This window comes from Diadema antillarum, unplaced genomic scaffold (assembly GCF_040938485.1).
Source record: "Diadema antillarum isolate AM-2024a unplaced genomic scaffold, OU_Dant_1.0 seq00000485_RagTag, whole genome shotgun sequence".
NCBI classification, from domain to species: Eukaryota; Metazoa; Echinodermata; class Echinoidea; order Diadematoida; family Diadematidae; genus Diadema; species Diadema antillarum.
Genome location: NW_027271448.1, coordinates 836410 through 859566, shown reverse-complemented (window position 1 = coordinate 859566; position 23157 = coordinate 836410). Strand labels below are relative to the sequence as shown.

Here is a 23157-nt window from a genome sequence, read left to right as displayed (position 1 = left end):
TACACAATCTATATTTACATTTGCTGGACCTAAATATTGGAACAACCTTTCTAACAGTTTGAGGACATCCCCAAGTTTAAGTTCCTTTAAGAGTAATCTGAAGAAAAATATTTTGAACAGTTATAAGAATTGTTGATTCTTTATTGGTTGCAAAGAAGTGTAAAATCCAACCTTATATTCTATTGGAATTACAGCTAAGCGGCTCCATCCATCCACTACCTCTCGTGTCCTTCTATTTTTTTTTTGTCTCTTATCTTCACACCACGCATTAAGCTGCTTTCTCCCCCCCCCCTCTCTCTCTCATACACACACACACACACTCACACACACACACACACACACACACATACTATTTTGTTTCTCTCCTCTCTTTTCCGGCATGACAGCGACTTAGTGTAGTGTAGGGATTTGTTCAGGGTTTTTGTTTCGGATAAGTTAGGTTATAGGTCTTTTTGTCTTAGTTTCTTTGTTTCATCCATTTTCAATGCTTATCAGTCTATCGATCATATAATTTCTTGTATTACGTGTGGGGGGAATGCAGCCTACAAGCTCAGCTTTTTAGCATTCCTCCCCATTTCCAACATTTTCCTATACCTACAAGTTTTCTGTAAATTTATCCTTTACTTTGTATGATGAAATTTATGCACTGTATTCAATTTTTGTAATATATTTATATGTTTTTGTTGGAAATGAAAAATAAATGAATGAATGAATGAATGAATATATATATATATATATATATATATATATATATATATATATATATATATATATATGAAATACCGAAACATTGGCCAAAATAAACGGCGACACCCCGACAGGAGTTAGCCAAAACAAAACAAGTGAAATTGAAAAACAGGTTAGTCCCAAAACACCGCTCTCTTCATCAGTTGCCGGGGAGCGGAAGGTGAAAAGGGTAGGAAAGAAAGAATCGTTTCAGAATCGGGCATGCTTTTGCAAACATGACCGATCCCGGCAAGACGACTCTTCTCACTAACCTGTTTGATTCGAAATGATGCACGCAGCTCACAGTACCGTCTCCATGGTGAAAGATCGCGTATCACTATCGGCAACACAAGCGGTCTGGAGCATCCGCGCATCCCATAGTTACGTCACAATGCTTAGGCATGGGGAATACCCCACACCTGTGAATGTCTATGAAGCCACAGATGGAAGGAGGCTTTCTCTGATACGCTACACGCTACCTTTTCCAGAGCCTTTGCCTTTGAACGTCTAGCACCCAGGCGATAGAGGGAAGGTAGAAGAGCATGAGATGCAAACCCTCTGCACCCTACCTCTACCGGCCACACTGATGCAGCCCATCCATTTTCATCACAGCATGCTTGGAGTTCTTCATACTTCCTTGCTTTTCGCTCGTGAGCATTTTGCATGTTTCCCTCCTCACATACTGTGAGTTCCACCATGGCTACCAATTTCCTCTCATCTGAGTAAAGTACAATGTCGGGTCTCAAATCTGTGACAGCGATTTGCTCTGGAAACACAAGTCTAGAGTCCAAATCTGCTTTCACCTTCCAATCACTTGCTGCAGCCAGTAGGCCCATATAAATATATATATATATATATTTATATATATCATCGTATCATGTATAAATTAAGTTAGATTGTTTCTGTTGAAATTTGCGCTTGATTTTGACAGACCCCTCTCTTTTCAAAATAAAATTAGTGCAGTGGACTCCGACCTGTTATAAAAAAGACGAGGACCAGCAGTTTTCTTTCATATTGAAATATGGTTATAACTGAACAAATAATGATAAAAAAACCCACACAGAGTGGATTATGGTGCTGCCTGATTTTTTTGTTTTTCTTCATTGTAACCGTGTTCGTTTTAATGGGATTGCATATAATATCTACTGGAAGACTAGGCTGAACTAACTTGTATGTCTCCGATGTCAATGCAATTTGCAAAAGTATACATTTGAGGATATACACAAATTTGTCTTGAAAAGACAAAATGAAATATTCAAATTCATGAAATTCTTCCGCCGAGATGTTTTCACTGCAACTGATTGACAAATTACCCTACATCGACCTGATCAATTCAGTGCTTATTTACGTCCTTGTATGTACACACTTCATGGTTGTATGTACAGTATGTGTGACCCCCCCCCCCCCCCACACACACACACACAGACACACATACACAAATTCAAAAACGTCATGACATTCATAACGTTTCGTTTTGAATCAATATTTTCTGATGATAATGGCATACTTTCATCCCAACAGATAAACTGCACAATCATTAATTGTTCATTTTTTGTAAAACAATATTTAATATTCAGAATTATGCACACCATAATACAATGTAGGTACCACCTGTAGTACGTAAATAGGCAAATACATGTTGCTACATTTGTTGGTGCCATTAATGAGTCATTTACTCTTATATCCCAATTTCCATTGACATCAAACCATACTATCAATATCTTCTATAATCATACACAATGTACATGGAACAGCTTTACTGAATCTCAAACTGCATACGAATAAGGCCATGTAATAACATCTGATTTTTGCAGAATCTTGCAGAATTTCTACTCAATATCTATGGCTCCTTCAGAGAAATTCTCTGAAATCACAAAATACATGAGTACTACAGCAATACTGGGTTGTTGCATCAGTCTGGCTAATTCAGTCATTAAAATCAGATAATTAAATCATATCTAAAATTAATCAAATGCGGAACATACAACGGATTCATGTGGGAGTTTGCTCTGACTGTTTTGTTCTGGTTTTGGATGAAATAGAAGCAAGCGAAATCATGACACTGTTAACACAAGTACTCTAAGGCATCATTTCAAACTTCTCTGTCTATTCTTGTCGTTGGCCATATCATTGTACTACAATTTAATCATTCAAATTTCTCCCTCTCTCTCTCTTATTTAAATATCTTGCAAAAAAAAAAGAAAGAAATTATTACTATCAATATAAATTATAGTTTACTTTGTTTGCGACGGGTGCCCGATGAGAAAAAAAAAAATCTCTGTGAAACATACAAAGCACTGTCATCACACTATGCAAATCAAGAAAAGAAAAGAAAAATCTGTGATGATTTGTTCTTTTCTTGTTTCCTCCCAAAATAAAGATTCTAAGGCACAATGAAACTGCACATGGCAAATACATGTACGTGTGAAGCAGTGAATGAAGACTAGGTCATCTGCTTTTGTTGGTGTGTGTAAGATACATACTCAGAGACTCCAACTCTCCCGCTTTCGACGGGAGATCTCCCGCCGAAAGCTAATATTTGCCAAATCTCCCATTCTCCCGCTTGAGATTCAATTTCTCCCGTCTGGGCTCTGTGTCTCCCACTTGAAATGATATCTTACCTAGTATCATCGTATGTCAAAAAATAAGCATGAGATAGCACAAGAGAGCATCTGGAACCCTAAAGCTTCCAGGGCCCTTAAGCGGGGCCTGGACCCAGGCCACAAGGGACTTCGCACTCATGATGTGCGCTCGAAGCGCACATAACTTTGGAGTCTCCCATTTGCAAGGGGTTTCAGGCGGGAGAATCTCCAGATCACAAGGTGCTTCGGGTTGGATTCTCTGCATACTTTCAAATTTCCCACCAGACAGCATGTACATCATCTGCTGTAAAATGCACATGATGACAAACAAAAGAGATACTCATCATTAAAGCTCTTTGCCAACAAACCACATCCCCAAGTTTACTGCCAAAATTATTACCTCCGCCAGGGAAGGACGAGGTTATGCTTTTGTCGGCATTGGTTTGTTCGTTTGTTTGTTTGTTTGCAAAGTAACCCAAAATGCTGTAAACGGATTTGAATGAAACTTGCTCGAAAAAATAATAACGACACAAGAAACCAAATATCAAATTTTGTAGTGATCAGGGAAGTTTCGTGGATTTTTTGAAGGATTTCTTATCTTTTGCAAGATAGGGTCAATGAACTTGGGAGTTCAAGCTGTGCAAACTTGACGTTTGCATACGTGCTCTATACAGCGCATGCTCTGCTCGGGCCAGACGCCGTGTAGATGGAAGCTGATGATGTAGAGAAAAAGGCTTCTATGTTGGGAAATTGGGCAATTTTCAGCGTGGGTGGAAATGAGCTGCTTGGCGGAGGTCTGCACTCTTAGGAGTGCTTTTCTAGTTGTTGATTTTACAGCAAGCTACATTATACTGTACTCATTACCTCTATCACACATTGCTCCATGTTCCTTCAAAGTTATGGCATTTATGACAGTCATACCAAACACTTGTCAATGACAGACTTCTGATATGCCTCCTCACAAATAAAAAAATGGCAAATTTTGATCAATAATAACGATGATGATGATGATAATAATAATAATAACAGTCAATATAGTTAAATACAGTGGAAACTCGATATAATGAGATTTGATATAACAAAATACCAGATATAGCATACTAATTTCTTCAGTCCCAATGAGTGTACACCTTCCTTTGTTTTGTATTGTTTATTGACTACTGATATAACAAAATATCTGATATAAAGAAAACAATTATCTTGGTCCTAAGGATCTTGTTATACTGAGTTTCCACTGTAATACCAAAGAAAAATATCATGATACTTCTCTTTGTAATATCACATTTTACTTTCATTGTATCATTTGTATCAATTTTCTATTTAACATATATTGCAGAACACGCATTGGCATTTTTCTTTGTTTTTTGGTTTGTTTGTTTGTTTGTTTTTGTATCAATCCTGAAAGAATGCAGTCGTTGGAATTTGGATTCCCTTGTGTAAACAACAATAATTCATAAGTAAAAATCAATATTCCAGGTCTCATAAACGCAACTCAAGGTAAGACAAAGTCCCCAAGACCAGTGGTTTTCCTTTTTTACATCAAAATGTCGTTATAACCAAACAAATAAAGTACATCAAGATAAAATATAGCTAACAATTTAGGGACCTGAATGTTTACTTTGTTGTAATGAATTTTCGTTATAACCATATTTATTATAACAGTAGAGCACTGAACACATATATTTATGGAATTTTTCCTAAATGCGATACATTTCTCTGTTCAATCTGATGTACAGTGTATTTCTTTACTTTCTACATTCGAAGTTAGACTCTGTTTATGGAAGAAATAGACACTGCTGCGGAACAGACTAACACACAAGAAAATATTCATCCATGTTTACATGGACTTGTGATTGTTTATTGCAACCTGCCTTCTAAATTCTAGCTGCAGTCACACTGGCTAAATATTGCTAAGTTTAGCATCACAAAGTCTTTGCGATCATTGGTCATCAATCCACACTGGAGGTCAAACTTCTGAATCTTTAATGTTCTCAAAGTTTGGGTCACTGGTGCACATGTGCAAGAAAAAAGGAACAGCGCACTGTCTGACAGCTAGTGACGATGACGTAACAATGCACACTTGTATGTCACAATGACCGTACGCTTTGCAGGCACCACCCGCAAGCATGTGGTGGACTGGTCACGCGACAAATGTCACAGAGTTCCATTTCTAGCGTTCTAGCAACACTGCCTAATGATCAAGAAGATTGGTGGAAGTCTGGGAAATATCCCTAGTTTGAGAGGAAAGTTTCATGAGAAGTTTCCGCGAGAAGTTTGCAGTCACACCGGCAAAACTTCGAGATCTTTAAGATCGCGATCTGAAACTTCTCGAATCTTTGCCAGTGTGACTGTGGCTAGTATTGCAGAATCAAACAAATGTGGCAACGAAATATGCAAAAACTACTGCAGCAAAGTGACTCAATGCACAACTTCTAGGCTTCAATGAAATGAGACTACACTGTATTTTTGTGGCTGTCTGGCATCATACAATGGCACTAATCATATAGATAACTGCCGACTATTTCTACACCAGATCAAGATCACAACTGATTGTCCTCTGCCTGACCGTGTGCATAGTTTTGATTGAATTTTTGCATCGTTGTTAGGGTGGGTAACTATGAAACAAACAAAAAAAAAACTAAAAAAAAAAAACCTACATATTGATTGTGATCTCTCACTGTTCATTCTGACCAGGTCAAACCTAAACTTGAGTGAACAAATTTTGTCAGGTTGCTGTTAAACCAGAGGTTTTGCATGCATGAATCTTTCAAAAATTTTGTGAGTCAAGATTTGCAAAAGCAAAATGCTTGCAAAGTCTTTTGTATATGCACAATGCATTCAATGCCAGTCAAAATTCAAGATAGTTTCATACTGTGAAAAAGGCTGTTGCCCCCCCCCCCCCCCCCCCCCCCCCCCCAAACTGCAAAAGTCTAACCTGTTAAGGACAGGCTGAATTTGCTACAACATGCATTTCTCATAGACACTTGCCCGAGTATACTCGGGACTCGTCCTCAATGGGATAATGCTGCCAATGTTTCTGGTATTATAGTATACACAGCCTTGCATTAACTGGATTTTACTCAAGCATGAGGTCATCATCCACTGCAATAATTTTAGACAATTAGTAACACACCACTGAATAACAGCCCTAGTGAAACTAAAAACACTCTCAACCTATCAATTGATGATAATTATAACTATTTCTTGTCAAACTGACAATATGGACTTTGCTTTTTATGTATTTCTGAGGGTCCCATATCGTACAAGCTTGGCTTTTTAGTGGGACCCTCCATTTCCATTACCATTCGTGTAATATGCATATGTATATACCTTATAAATGCAATTATATGTCGTTACTCATCATCACATGTATCTTGTTGATGTACGTTTATCGAAATTACTACAAATTTGTTTTGTTTATGCATTGAATATAATTTCTCCTGTTTATTTAATGGAAATGAAAATAAAGTTGAACTATTGAACTATTGACTATTTAGCAAGGCTTGACAGTAATAAGCTACAGCACCCTCTCTTGGCAAGCTGTTGCAATTTTCTTCAGCTGATGGTACTTTACCGTGCTCTGTCCATTCTTAGAATGGCAAATATTCATTCTTTGAATGCTAACATTGGAGATCTCTTGCGTTGCTGCCTCTAGCTCCCTCTGTTGACAGCAAGGGGAAAAAAAATCATCACTCTCAAAGAAAAACAAAACAAATCATCACAAAACATTTCAGTATCGCATTTGCTCCAGTAGCCATTTTGAGGAACCTTTCCTCCAGCGTCAAAAGAGGTGAACACTGCCAACATCATACACACAAGAACCTCTGGCTCTTGTTCGGCGAGAACGGCTGGCGTGAACCCCGCGGCAAAAATAACGAGGGAGGTGGAGACATCACCTGCTTCGGGCAGACCTGATTGGTCCCTTCACCGTCCGGTAGAACACTTTGTTGGCAATGCCGATAGCAAACGAAAATATCTGCACCTGGAAGTCACTGCAAAGAAAAATGTGAAATTCAATTATTATATATTTTTTTTACCAATCACAACAAAGGATGTATAACACCTAGTAAAACACAACAGCATGGAAGAATACTGGGTACAATGTCATTGCAATATAATGTATGTAATATTACTACTTCCATTTTGTACATTTCGATTTTGCACATTTTGCACAATTTCTACTTTGCATATTTTCTCAGATATCATTACCTCCGCCAAGGGACTGGGAGGACGTTAGATTTTCATTACCGAATGTTTGTTTGTTAGTTGGTTGGTTTGTTTGTCCCTGTTCACAATAACTCAAAAAGTTGTGAACAGATTTGGATGAAACTTGCAGGAATTGAAAATGACACAAAAAACAGATGATTAAAGTTAGGGAATGGTATTGAATTTTATTGGATTTTTATGAAGGATTTTTGATATTTCGGCAGGTAGGGTCAATGAACTTGGGAGTTCAAGCTGCACATTTTTTAGGCTTTCATATGCGCACTAAAGTGCGTGCTCTAGTTTCTGCTAGGGCGTGGCACGCAGCGCAGCCGGTATTGATGATGTAACAAAAGGTTTCCAGTTATTATTGAATCACACATGTACATGTCCCCCTCCCCTTTTACATTTTGCAAAGCTTGGTCGCAATTCATACTATAACACAATGAGCAAAATGGACTCTTGCAAGGTGAGGGCGGGCTTGTGGTGGTACTTACCAGGGCTTGGCCCGCGGCTGGGCCTCGTTTCCGCTGATAATGAAGAGGGGGAAGACGGTAGAGAAGAGGCAGCCACTGACAAAGTAAGAACTGGGTAGAGAGGTGATCAGGGCCAGAGGCAGACCGAAGCCCATGAAGTAGGGCCAGTTTGCCTCAACGTAGGCTATTCTGGTGTGGACCTCCCATCCTGCAACAGAATAAATAATAACAAAAATAATGAATTTAGCTAATGGTTCTTTTTTTCTTTTTTTAATACAGTGCATTTCGGACATGTTAAGGATTTCAATACTCTTTACAGACTCTCACTCCCCTTGTCACATGAAACAGTCAACCTTGTTTAAAGGATGTGTACAGTTCTGGTCGACGTGAGGATTTAGCTTTTAACGTTATGCGAGATATTCAGAAACCACTCTATGAGATGTCAAAGAGCATGCAATTCTAAGGGGTATCAAAAGTTTATTTGATGAAAATCGGTTTTGAAATGGCCGAGATATCCAAAAACAAGATGAAACAAAGAGATCCTAATAAATTTGTGGCCTGTCGCCTTTTATTATTATCACTTTTTTTTTGGATATCTCAGCCATTTGAAAACTAATTTTTATCGAATAAACATTGAATCCTTCCTAAAATTACATGCTCTTTCATATTTCATAAGAAGCTTCTCATTATCTCACTTAAGAATGTTCAAAACATGAATCCCCACCTCAACCAGTACTGTACAGTCCCTTTAAGTCGATCTCGCATAATTGTAAGTTGAATAATCGCGAAAATCGAAGGTCTTTCAAAGTCCTCTTCTCTTTATATTCTATCGATTTTAACTCCCTATGAGCCAATTCTCTCTCAGTCAAAGCTATTTCTTCAGTCTAAATAGATTCAACTAAGGCAAGGTTGACTGTAGATTATTTACAAACAGAACTGACAGTGCTCACTCTCCACTCCCTGGGGAGCATTCCAGCCAGTTGGCATTTTACAGGTGCACTCATGCTGATTAACCAGCATAAACATTCTCCTCCTACCGGGCTCTCATTTAAAGGTCCCATTTACCTTTGGGAGCAGTGATTTAAAGAATTTTCAAGATATCACATGTGATGCATATGTGTCGGTCTGTTGTATCACAAAACATCGTACCATATAAAATTTTTGCAATAAAGTCAAAGATAAAAGGAGATATCAGTATTTTTCTCAATAAACCATAACTGATGATAACTGTAGACGGTTTAGTCTGGAAACATTTTCGTTATAACCGTTGTTCACATTTTGTCTATTTAACAATATTTAACATCAATTTTATACAGATTCAAATTTTTACAGTGGTTGTTTCTATCCCTAACTCACATTTTAGAACTATTTTAAAGCACTAATGCTGGGTTGTTGCTTCATCTGCAAATGGTAAATTATGCCTTTAAAGGTGCATAGTCCCGGTAGTGTACAGGGCGCTGTTGATGATACAGCCTATCACCGTTAGCATTGATACGAAGATTACCGAAGTTGAGCCCTCATCAAGAGTAAAGTGTGTAGGTGTTGCTAAGTAACGTTGCCTTCGTTGTTTTCTTTGCCAGGTGCGTGCATATGTGCTTGCTATCATGACAGCACAAAAGAAATTTGCTAAAGCTGTCATCCCCCTCAGCCGAATCATGAGCCTAACTGTGATCGGACCACTGACTACAGTGAATCGGACTTCTTTGGACTCGGGGAAGTGGGCCACAGCGTAAGCGCTAAAGAGGAGTCGATAGCGTAGGTCTCTATAGGAAACTTGCGCCGTGCGTCCGCGTACGCATTTGACCAAAACACCGGGACCATGCACCTTTAATGTACTCCTGAGTGGAGAGCACCGATGTGGACAAGGAGCCTTGTCAAAGGGCAAATATTTCAGGCTTCGTTGGGCTTGAACCTTCGAACTCTTACCGTGCTAATGTGATTCAGTGATAATTGCTCTTATACACTCAGCCGCGACACCGTCGCATGCATGGAAAAAAGGAGCATGCTTCAGTGCTTATTTACATGCTATAAGGATTAGAACCAGCACTAGCTGCCGGGTGGAAGCTCGATGGTTTAGTGGATAAGACCCCTGTCCAGTAATCAGGAGGTCGTACGTTAGAATCCTGCTTGAGTATGTGTGCCCATGATATTTATCATGACTTCTACTATAAATATACTAATGAATTTTGTGCTTATTTACATCGATGTAGGGAAATTTGCCAACCAGTAGCAATAAAAACATGTCAATGCAAGAATTTCATAAATTGAAATCTCCACACTTTCATAAACACACACAAACGTACAAATGCCTACATCTATGGTATGCTCTTACCCATATTGAACCATTTGTACTCAAATGAGTAGAGTGCATTCAGCAGAGATAGATGGAACATGCTCAGGAACTGGCTGACTCCTTTGATGGGTACCAAGCTTACAAGCATACTCTGTATCAAAGAGAATAAAACTTCAGCTTACAATGCGCACTGACTGTAGATGAAAAAGAGAATGAAAGTCTATGAAGTACAGTACTAAAAGAATGATCACAAAGATTGTATGCCAGTGGCACGTACCCAGCAAACAAGAGACCCGCGGGTCACGTGCTCACCTGAGTATCGCAATTTCACCTTCCATGCATTCTTGCACACTCTTACCTGAGAACATTGGAAACTTTAGGTCTACATATGGATCCCCCCCAAAAAAAAAACTTGGGGGGGGGGGCAGGCAGCCCTGGATCTGCAATTAACAAACTTGGAACTAAAGTCATCAATGTACAAACTCATGGTATCAACTTTGCTTTACCATTTCTGGTTCTAGAGCAGAAGATTTTAAATATTCCTTAATGTGGGGGGGGGGGGGGGGCCCTAGGCCCCCCCCCCCCCCCCCCCCCCAAGAGGGACATGGTGCCCATTTGAAGGAATTGAGATTCTATCCCCCTAGGGATGCTACCTGCTAAGTTTGGTCAAAATTCATTATGTTTTCAAGAAGATGAAGAACATGTACAACTCAGGCTCCATTACAACTGTAGGACTACTCCCCATCCCTCTCCTGGGTCCCAAGGGGAGGGGGGGGGGGGCACCCCTGATTCCGCCAACCCCATGAGCAAACTTGAAACTACAGTCATCAATGTACTAACTCATAGTATCATCTGAACCCTATCACTTCTGGTTCTAGAGAAGATTTTTAAAGGTTCCTTAATTTTAGGGGTTTGGGCCCCCTGGGGACCCCCCAGGTGGGCCATGGTGCCCATTTGAACAAATTGAGATCTTATCCCCCTAGGGATGCTACCTACCAAGTTTGGTGAAAATCAGACATGGCGATCTCAAAGTGAAGATGAAAATGTACAATTTAGGCCCCATGAGGACCCCTCCCACCCCCCTCCCCTGGGTCCCAAGGGGGGCACCCCTGATTCCCCCATGAACAAACTTGAAACTACAGTCATCAATGTACTTACTCATAGTATCAATTAAGCCCTATCACTTCTGGTTCTAGAGAAGAAGATTTTTAAAGATTCCTTAATTTTAGGGTGTTTGGGCCCCCCTGGGCCCCCCCAAGTGGGCCATGGTGCCCATTTGAACAATTGAGATCCTATCCCCCTAGGGATGCTACCTGCCAAGTTTGGTGAAAATCGGTCACGGGGTTCTCAAGAAGAAGATGAAAATGTAAAAAGTTTACGCACGACGCACGACGGACGACGCACGACGGACGCCGGACGAAGAGCGATTGCAATAGCTCACTTGAGCCTTTGGCTCAGGTGAGCTAAAAATGCAGTAGAGTGCTTATCCAATGATCGAGAACCGCTTCAGTGAAAACAATATTTGCTAGAAGTAAAGCCAACTTTAGTGTGATAAAATTTGTACACGTAATTTCCACCCCAAATGTATATTGGAACCACAACCCGCTTTACATGGGACATATTTGGGATGAACACTCTCAATGTCCCTGATTAATGTCTACAAGTGACAACTACACTCTCATAAATAATCACAGAGATTTCATTTCCCGCCAGAAATGTTAATTTCTTACCATTACCGGAGAGATTCTGGTGATTCTGCAGCAAAAACATTTGCTGACTAGCAACAAAGAAATAGTTTGAGGGACTGCATAATAAAGTACATGTAACATTGTCCTGACACTGATTGTCAACTTCTACTCACAAATGCCCTTTATTTTAGGTTTTAGTACATTGCAGTTGCCTACAAAAACGGGGAAATCATTAGGGAGTATCAAAATACAACTAAACGCAAAACAAAAATAAGAACGTAAGAAATTTACAATGCAATCTTTATGGAAGAAACATAAATTCTAACATCACACAATGTTTGAATATGAAACAACTACAAGAAAAAAAAAATGAAATGCTTCTCTAATCTGTAAATAATTCATCCTAGAACTTTTAGTCCACACTCACCTGTAGGAGAAATAGTATCTGTACAAGCACACTGAATGTGAGGTCTGCTATAAGTCTACTGAGGCTGGGGAGTTGTGGTCGTCCTCTAGACTTCCGGTATGCTGCGTCTGCTATATCCTGGGGAAAAAAACACACAAACAAAGAAACAAACAGAGAGAGAATAACCAGAGACTGGCTAAGATTGAAAAAAGTATGTTCATTACAAGATGCAGACTACATGTATGACAACAAGAGAATGTTATTTTAAAGAAAAAACAACAACAAAAACACAAGTGTACCAAGCCAGCAAAATTTGAGTAAAAGCAGCAAAAAAAAAGAGAAAGAAAACAAAGCTGTGATAGTTCAAATCTCGGTAGGTCATTAGGATGAAGAACCTAGACTACTTCAACTGCACTCATCTGACTGTGAAGTTAACTATCAGTGTCACCAGCACACATTTACAATTATAGAATGGGTAGCGAGAATCCTGCAATCTCATTGGTCGAGAGCTATGACAATGTGTTTATCTATACTGGCCGCACGCTGAGTCACAGTGGTAAACATGTTATTGCGCATTTGTAGCAAGAGCATGCGCACTTGTAACAAAGGTTCGCGCATTAAGCAAGCGTTCGCGCACTCAGTACAAGACGCCTATTGGCTATTAAAACAATCATGCATCAGTTTTTACTGATGCATGGTTCTGAAGAGAAACCATGCGTCCAGTAAAAACTGATGCATGGTTTTCGGGCTCTCGTCTATGGCAAGCCAAAAGGAAATGCATCCAGTAAATTTGTCATCCGGTAACACGATAGAAAAATGGGTTTTTGGCAAGAAAATTACCCATTCTATAAAACAGATGACGCACATGTCTTTTCGTGCGTCAGTCGGAATATAGTGTGCATGCGGTAACTATGGAATTTAGCCTAAACCCACTCGGCTTCGCCTCGTGGGTTAAGCATTCCATAGTTACCTTATGCACACAATTCCGACTGACGCACTCAGACCTGTGCAGCATTTGTATGCTAGTCTGTACAGTCCTGTTTATTTCAACTCCTACTGCAAATGAGATTTTGCAGCAAAAACCAATGAGCAAATCTGTAAGGTATTTTCACAGAAAACACATATTTTCATGTTTCACGTAACAGAACAATTAGTGATTCCCTACCATAAAGAAATCATATGCAGCACATTTGTGGAACAGGAGGCAATATTTTGTGAGTTGTTGATTTTGCAAATATATCGGTGGACTTGCAAAACTTTGTGAATATACATACATTGTGTAAAAGAACCGTAAAATATATCACACATAATACAGTGCACATAAATCCCAGTAAAGCACAAACCTATATTAGGGCAATTACCCCCCACCCCCACCCCCGGGCAATTACCTCCAGCTAAATATTGGTTAGTGATAAGGTTAGAGTAAAGATCATAGTAATCATTAGGGTTAGGTTTAGGGTTAGAGTTTGGGTTAGGGTTAGGATTAGGTTCAGGATTAGGATTAGGGTTAGAGTCAGGGAAAGGGTCCGGGGTTATTGCCCAGGGGGTAATTGCCCTAGACCCGCACAAACCTAATGACAAGGGTATGGCAAAGATGGTGACTTACTTGGAACCACAGTCCACTAACCGCCTTGCTTAGGAGGAAGAGTGGTAGCACCCAGAATGCCCGGAAGATGTACGTCAGTACGGGCTGCATCCACGCCCACACCTTGTTGTCAGAGGTAGCGTCACCTGTATTGACCAGGTCAAAGGTCAAGGGGTCAAAGTACAGTGTCACATTTGACCCAGTGGGTAGGGACTACAATAGCATTCTCTTTATACACCGTAAAAGTGAAAATTTCTACGCGAGCATTTTTTCTTGCTCTGGTTTGGATATCTATCTAAACATATTGAACATCACAAAAACTCTCAGAGGCTCATTTCAATTCTTATGTATTTTATTGCTTTTGCAGTTTGTTATGTATTTTGCTGTTTATTGACTTGCTTTTTCTTTGCTTTTCAATGGAAATTGTCAATGATCACTTTTCTACTATAATGAGCATAAAATTAAAGTGATTGAATGTAAAAATAGTCAAGTTATTCACGACTTTCATGTCAGAGCACTATTTTCCATATAAACAGTATTGGAAATGTACACAAAATCATAGATATTGTGCCCGTTTTGGGGTGACATCTAGGTACACATGAAGTAACCAAAATGGGCATGGCTTCGTAAAGGTAGGCAGCAATGTTGCAAATTTGGTCAAGTTGGTTATCCATTGACATTTGCAATTCTCAATACAATTCTGTCTGGTAGCATTTTGCAACATTTCCACTTCCTTTTTTTTTTTAACTACCACAGGAGACAAATAACAAAATACGACAGAAACATAATACCTACTTACAGCCTCAAGAACAATGTAATGAAACTTACCTAAAATGAATGATACAATAAATTGCAGCAGGGGAAGGAGTACATTGTTGAAAGCCACGAGACTCAGCCAGAAAACACCAACATTGAGGGCGCAGCACTGGAATATTCTTTGTATGACCTTTGGTTCACTGTCAATAACAAGACAAAAGTATTGTTATATCGGTCAGTCCACAGGGTTGGATCATCTTTTGTGACATACTAGAACTTGAATTCTAGCCCTCATTAAATAGAAGCAAACACCTAAAAGTAGTGACTTCGGAAAGACAAAGGTATTCTACCAAGTTTTACTGCTCAAGCATTATGGGTATTGCAATTTCAGAGTGGATAATTTATTGCCAGTATGCCACTGTTTCATGCAATGCAAATGTGATGTCCGTGCAGGCAATGTAGGAAACAAAATTAATTTTTTGATGCAGCAAATCCATGAAAGATTTCTTCAGTTATATAATGCATTGCAGTGGATTCACTATAGTAAGGAGCAAAGTTCATATTGACACAGAAAAACTCTAAAAGACATTTGAAATGATCTTCACTGCAAAATGAAAAAGTTCATACCTCCGTTACATGGACACCGTGCAATTTGTTCACCCAACCTGATGGACTGACCCATAGTATGTTATATTATATTCCACTCATAAGAGCACATTTTCACCAACAGCAATTCGAGTCATTGACACAACTTCTACTCATGTATGATGACATGGTTGCAAGGCTTAGTGTCTGGGCAGGGCCTAGATACACAGATACTCAAAAATCTCATTGTTGAGGCGCTATCATTACATTTCTATTTTCTTCTATAACATCAACAAAGAACAATGGGTGAACATGCTTTGTTTACATGGCTCATCAGTCACAAGGTCACCATCTCCTAACATGACTCATTTATAAATCAAAGTTTCAACTTTTGTATTGAAAAAGCATGCAAATATCTGAGCATCATCGGTTTCTTGTGTCATCATCAACATTTCCTGCAAGTTTCATGCAAATCCATTGACAGCTTTTTGAGTTATTTTGCACAAGGATCTATAGACAAATGCCGACAAACACATAATCTTCTTCCTTAGCGGAGGTAATAATGATGATAGGGTCTAATACTTGTTTTTTTAACACTGTACATTATGAAGAAAAAAAAAATGTCACTCTTAGCTACTCTCTAAACTTGGCATCACTTACAGTACAAAGTCACTTACTTCGCTGTCTTTTCCTTGATAGGGAGTGGACGCCTCCTTGATTCCATCATCTTCTCTTCTCGCTTCTTCCTCATCTTCTCGCGAATTTCCTCCATCTCCGCATCCACGCGGAACACGAAGAAGCAACCTACCACCGCATCGCGCATGCCCTGGCATATATCGACCAGGGTGACCCGAAGGATGTCTGTCATGTTTCTGACGATCCCCGCCTCCTTGATGTCGGCATAAATGTCTGCTCAATCCCTTCGTCCTCCTGCATTTGACAAAATGAAAAGTCCGCGGAAAGTTCAAACCTATTGTGTACATTTTGATGGAAATCATAGAGAGGTTTACTGCTAGATTCTACACTTATTCAGAGACTCCAACTCTCCCGGTTTCGACGGGAGATCTCCCGCCGAAAGCCCATTTTAGCAAAATCGCCCATTCTCCTGCTTGAGATTTAATTTCTCCCGCCCTGGCTCTGTGTCTTGATCCCGCTTGAAATTATTTCTTACCTGGTGTCATCGTATGTTGAAAAATAAGCCTTAGATAGCACGAGGGAGCATTTAGAACCCTAATAGAGCTTCCAGGGCCCTTAACCTGTTGAGAACGGTTTGATTTTGCTACAACACGCATTTCCCATAGACACCTGCCCGAGTATGTACTCGGGACTCGTCCTCAACGGGTTAAGCGGGCCCTACGGGACCCCGGCCGCAAGGAACTTTGTGCTTTCCACTCGTGATGTGCGCGAAGCGCACATCAAGTTGGACTCTCCCATTTGCTAGGGGTTTCAGGCGGGAGAATTTCCAGATCAGAAGGTGCTTGGGGTTGGAGTATCTGCTTCTTCAATTGAACTGTTTTTACAGCTCCAGCCCTAGATGTACAAGTAGCTTAAGTCACTTGTCTGCCAAAGATGCCCACAATCAAGGTTGATTATCATGTGGGAGGGTGGAATTAACCCGTGGAGGATGGACTGATTTTGCTACAACACGCATTTCCCATAGACAGCTGCCCAAGTATACTTGGGACTTGTCCTCAACGGGTTAAACTGTACCTGTAATGGCAGATTCGTCATGTCTGTAAATACTAGTACTACTTAGACCGCAAGAGCATGATCTAGTGCCTACTTTTTATCACTGCATTATTGGAGTACAGGGGCTAGAACCTCTACTGCAGATTAATTAATACAAGTAACGTTGGACCCTAGCTGTAAATTTCATCAGTTTGAATCTCGGTCTCAGATGGCCATAGCATACAAGTGTAGGTCAGCTGTCAATCGTAAAAATCTACATTGATCTAGGTTATCTATTCTTTAATCTTCGGGATTGTTTAGTTCACAAGAACCCAAGCAAGAGTTCTGGACACCGGACATGTACACACACACACATACATCACAGAAGTTAAAAACGTTATCCAGAATGAAGCCTCTATAAAGACAAAAAAAAAAACAAAAAAAAAAACTAAGACTAACACTAACAAGTTAATCGTTGTTACATTGAAAAGATCAAACCCCTCTGGGCCTGGGTCAACTGCAGATTCTACTCTAAAAGAGTACCGGTACGTGGTACTTACATTATAACCCTCTGGGCTCTGTGATAGCTAGGTAGATTCAATACTAGGCATAGATCTAGCCTTGGGCTTGGCTTTATAGAGAGACTCTAAATGCCGGGGGTCGATGGAACTCACATTCGTCGCAGTAGGCCTATCCCGTATTAGAAACCCTACTCTAATTTACAGCTGCCTATGGTAGTCATGCTGACTGAATGCACAGTCCACTATCAATATCATTGTTAACGTTAGACAGACTAGAGTAGAAAGATTTCTTGACTGTTTGTCTCCATTCTTCATACTTGCCTGATTTACAATGAGATAGAATCTAGACCTCTAATATTGTTATGACTATGAGTTATGACGTTCTATTTTGTAACGAGTAACATTTATTAGGTTCTACAATCTAATACAATCTAATTAAACCTTTGTTGCTAGTCACGAAAGTGTGTGAGAGTGTCAGTGACCACATCACTCGTTATTCAGACAGACCTCAGTAAAAATCTCAATAGACCTGCACAAATCTCTTGTCTGCGAGTGTATAATTTCATGTGTTATCTGACCGTACTGCATGCTTATCTCCTTAGTCTTAACCTTGGCCATTTTACTCAACCACCTTTCAACATAAACCAAGCACTTACTTGTCTTTGGTGAGCACTACATCACAAGCATTTCGAGTCCACTATTCGACGAACTAGCAGGAAAAGGACAAGCGGGTAGCGATGGTCCAGTCGACTGGCCGGTCATACAGCGCACGCAGAGAGCGACGGCGACGGCGAACGAAATCGTTGTTTATTTTCTCTCTGCATGCATACGGTGTATTATTATTAAATTCCCATGCATGCTGCCCTCTTTTGGCGATACATTAATAGCTACAGCGACTTTCAGTCTGAGCTGCAGGGCTCACACCCATTTCCCCATAGGGACCTGTGTTAAAAATCAAATTTCAAAAAATTCTGTAAAATAGCTGGGAGAAATGAGGTGTTTCACCTTCACTAACCTGGATAAGTTAGATGTACCCTTTCATCCATCAAATTCTCAGGGTGGATAATTCAGTTCAAATTCTGTTCAGGGGTCCGAAAAGCCAGACTACGAGTTCTTGTCACTCAAAAAATTTTCCGTACACGTACCCAATGAAATATAGTCCCCTCAAATTCCACCAGAAAAGCTTTCATCTTCTAACCAAAATGCAATTTGTAGAGGAATTCATACTCAATATCTACAGCTGTTCAGTTTTTTGCCAAACTACATCATTGATTTTTAATTAATTTTTTTCTTCATTTATTTTGGTATCGGGTGTGAGCCCTGCAGCGGCTGCTGAACCCCTTTGTCACTGAAAGGACAAGTCCACCTCATACAGTGAAGGCAACAATATTAGTAGTACTCATCAGTAAAAGTTTGGGAAAAATCGGACAATCCGTTCAAAAGTTATGCATTTTTAAAGTAACTGCGCAGTCATTGCTGGATGAGAAGACTTCTACAGTGTGTGATGTCACATGCGTACAACAATATCTAAACGAAAATAAAAAGGGAATTTCACAAAACTTTACTTTTTGAATAGTGCACATTTCTTCGACTTGTTACTGACATATGAAGACCTGAATATAAAAACGACCCAAGTCCAATTTTTGGCCAAAACCAGTTTGACATAGGATATTGTAGCTTATGCATGGACTCATCTTGTGTATAAATAATAAATCCTATTTACCCGCCCCCGGAAGTGCCTGAAATGAATGAGTGAAATATTACATGAATGCAAAGAGATTTTTCTCCACTGGGGAAAATCTCTTTGTATGAATGTCAGAATGACCCAAGTCCAGGACTTGGGTCATTTTTATATTCGTATTATAGCGCCCTCTCTCATCGCTTTTCTCATCTCATATAGCAGCCTATCATGTATATGGTTCAAAGAACGACCCAAGTCCATCACACGTACAAAATGGCCTCTCCACAATTAATGTAAATGTTAATTTTTGTAATGATATATGTTCTAATTTGTATACACAATGTTGCATTTCCATCACAGTTAAGTAGAATATTATTGGACAAATAAAAAAGATGTTTATTAAGTTCTTTAAAGTTTTTTAAAGTTTACTCGAAATGGCCTTAAATTCAGATACTCATATGTTAAGGATAATAATGATTCCCCCTGCCTTCTGAAAGAGAGAAGTCGAGTGTTCTTTTGTTACGAAAGAAAAATGGAAATTTGTTGAATTTTCTTCATTCTTTCTTTATATCGTTGTACACATGTGACATCACAAGCTATAGTAGTCTTGTCATCCATGACTGAGCACAAACTTCAAAAATTCAAAACTTTTGAACGGATTGTCCGATTTTCCTTAAACTCTCACTGATGTGTTCTAAATATTGCCGCATTCACTCAACCCACATGTCTATGAAAGTGAACTTGTCCTTTGTGAAGTTCGTGAGAAAATGAAAATCCAAATCTCTCTCTCCCCGGCCTTACCATGCAATTTTTACTTTGACTCTCCGCCTCTTTCCTTTTGCCATAATTCTACATGATGTATAAGTTTTATGAAATATAACAGATAATAAAATTATTCTTCTAAATTTGAATGAACTGTCGGGCGGGGTGGGGCAGTAATCAACGCGCACCAATAAAGTATCTAAAAAGGCACTGCCCTGTCGCATGACAGCGCTATTTCTTTTCCATAGATCACACTTTGAATATTATATTAGGCCTATAGGCCTAATGATCATTATGCGCATGAGAAACTGTGGTGACAGGGAAGTTACTTCCAGTATTGGCCAATATTCACCGATAATATTCTACAACTTTTTATTATCAGAGTTTAATTAGATAGCGCATTGCCCGTTAATGATGAAACTATAATTAGACAGCGCATTGATGATGTCCAGAATATCATTACAGTTTCTCGGGTGACGTTCGTTATTTCGAAACGCCAGCCCACCTCCCCTCTCTCAAAATGGCCATTCTTCATGTACTGCATGCGCGTTCCCGATTTTTTTTGGAAAAAAGAGTATATTTCAGGGGCTCAGTTCGGGGAAAAAAATGGCCCTAAAATGGTTAAAAATAGGGGGTTGGCTTACAAAATCCCCCCAAAAAGGTCTATTTTGATTGGTGGGGGGGGGGGGGGGAGGGGGGTACCCCCCCCCCCCCCATAAGCAATCCTGAAACAGGGTCCCGAACAGGATTAGTTTCTAACCCCTGAAAATTTTCAAAATAGGGGTAAGGGGCTTTTTGGTGTTGGCCCCAATTCTTCCGAGCAGTGCAAGTGCTTTTAATTGTGCATGTTTTGCTGTAAAGCATGCCAGGCTTGTCCTTTTCTTTCTTTCTTTTTTTCACAGGGAAGACATCTTCTCTGGTATATTCAGCATGAAAAAGTCTCTAAATTCCAGTCGACACCCTTAGCCTCGAATTCTAGTCTTTCATTTAGGGGGTAATTTTGCTATCTTCCTTTAACTCCAAAAATCTGTGATGGGGGTAATTTTTGCTATCTTCCCTTCCAAAAGCTCGTGATTAGAGGGGTCATAATCCTGACCCATTTCCGTGCCCAATGGGGATACTCCAAGCACTGGAACAAGCATTTCATCTTTGTGGTTGACCACCTGAATCGGAGGAGGGGGGGGGGGGGGGGGGGGGGGGGTTCCGAAACATAACAAGTCCCTATCCCTTTAGATGTTGGTTAATCCAAAAATTAAAAAGGGTTCGTTGATCTGAACATTTACACTTTGCATGCAGTTTTTCCAAAGGTTCGGTAATCCGAAAATGAAATAAGGATCTGTATTCCGAAAGTTCGTGAAAGTAGAGAAATAAGGTTCGTTAAGCAGAAAGTAAAAAACTGGTACATTCTAACGAACCTTCGGAATTACGAACCTTATTTTGTTTTCTGATGAACGAACTTTCGGTAAATGAAAATCCTATTTTCAGCCTTTCAATAAGCCGTTTTTCCTGGAAAACAAGATACGCTGCTACAAAAAGAAAAAAAAAAGGTGCAATGCATAATGTTCATGGAGTTATTATTTGATAAATTATTCTTGCTTAGTTTGTTATTATTCCAAATGAAACTTATTCACAATACAAATTACAGAGCTCATTTCCGAAACGTGAAAATTCCACATTATTTTTTACTTTCTTTTTGCATAGATCTATGCTTCTTTCATGAACAAAATCTGGAAAAATATAAATCAATAGATAATCATATTGGACATGATATGGGAATTTCAGGTCTTAGAATGACCTTGTTTCCAAATCGTGATAAATCCATTTTCGTTTATTTCCATAATGCAACAAATCTATGTACAGAGCAAGTGAAGAGTTTGTTCGCAAAAACCGATAAGTCAATTTTTGAAGATTTTGAAGTACGGTCTCTGTCATAAAGTACAAAATAACACCTTTTAAATGATATATTGGTCACTACATATAAAGGTACATTTTTGAAGTTATGGTCAAAAGAAGCAACAATTTTCTTATTATTCTCTTTATTTTTCTTGACCTTTAATCGCAAATTGGCAAATATGGACTTATCGGTTTTTGCAAACAAACTCTTCAAGTCTTTCCCCCGACAGACCAATCATCGAACAACATTGCGGCCAATTCTTGAATGCTCCCATGACGTTCTGTGTGTGTGTGTGTGTGTGTGTGTGTGTGTGTGTGTGTGTGTGTGTAGTATGTGTGTGCATGTTGACCGGCATACCCGGCACTTACACCAGCGGTAATATGCATTATAACTCTGCTCAATGCAAAGTTGTGCAAGACGCATGAAGAATTTGTTTCCAAAACGTATGAAGTCCACTTTTGATTATACAAAATGGAGAAAATGAACGTTTTGGTTTGTTTTCGATATTTCACATATTTGCAGCGTATCATTTTTCTAAAGCTGCAGTTAAGTTATTGCGACACATGCAGCAATATCTACCTGAAAAAAAAATGTCACAATGGAGGCTTTATGGTTTAATGACTCTGCATAGTAAAGTGACAGTGTTTACACCTGCAACACTCAATGATAACTCTGTATGATTTGCTTACAATTTATCTTTTTTCTAATATCTTTTTCGAAAGTACTTTGCTGTAGCATCATTATTGACTGATGATAACATGAACGGTATCATGTTGTGAATGTCTAATACTCTGTATAATTGCGTATATTTATAGTCCAGCCATTGACCATTCAAAGGAGAGTGTAGTCCATGAACACACTATCATAGGCCTTCGAATAGGTGAACAATCTGATTACACAGACAGACAGACAGACAGACACACACACACACAAACAGACGTATGTTAATTTTGGGATGTCCAACATGTCGACGATACTTCGACATCACAGATGGTTAAAAAAAAAAGAAGGAAAAAAGGGCAAGAAAAGCTGGGCGGCGCTAGAGGAACGATCATACACGGTGGGGATCGAACCCACGACTTCGATCATGCGATCAAATACGAACCGACTCGTCGTAGACTAAGTATCCTCTCTGCGTAGCCAGCCTTTGATTAGGTGTTCCTATGCAATATAAACATGTAATTATTAGTCTTGAAGCAGAGTCCACTTTTTAGATTAAAGGAGAGAGCAGCACGGAGGAGAGGACACTGGTCTGAATACATTAATTACAACATTTAAAACGAAAGAATCGTTCATTCTTATCTATATCTTCATAATAACAGAGAACACAA

The 23157-nt window shown here is 39.4% G+C and overlaps 1 protein-coding gene across 1 annotated transcript; it reads right to left on the bottom strand.

Annotated features, from left to right (window-relative positions):
- Window positions 1–7185: 7185 nt before the first annotated feature.
- Window positions 7186–16168, bottom strand: LOC139733630 (etoposide-induced protein 2.4-like). The gene is made up of 7 exons (XM_071644445.1): window positions 15978–16168; window positions 14788–14915; window positions 13981–14105; window positions 12396–12512; window positions 10320–10431; window positions 8009–8195; window positions 7186–7300 (listed from the first exon to the last, which is right to left on the bottom strand). The coding sequence occupies exons 1-7, from the start codon at window positions 16166–16168 to the stop codon at window positions 7201–7203; spliced, it is 960 nt and encodes a 319-aa protein (XP_071500546.1). The 3' UTR covers window positions 7186–7200.
- Window positions 16169–23157: the final 6989 nt, after the last annotated feature.

Bases quoted from the DNA above. Each gene is read 5' to 3' on its own strand.
- LOC139733630 (XM_071644445.1), bottom strand. From the start codon at position 16,168: ATGACAGACATCCTTCGGGTCACCCTGGTCGATATATGCCAGGGCATG. The intron at 14,916-15,977 runs GTAAGTGACTTT...TGTTATTGACAG, and splicing joins ATCAAGGAAAAGACAGCGAA to TGAACCAAAGGTCATACAAA. The intron at 8,196-10,319 runs GTAAGAGCATAC...ATTCTGTTGCAG, and splicing joins GTACAAATGGTTCAATATGG to GATGGGAGGTCCACACCAGA.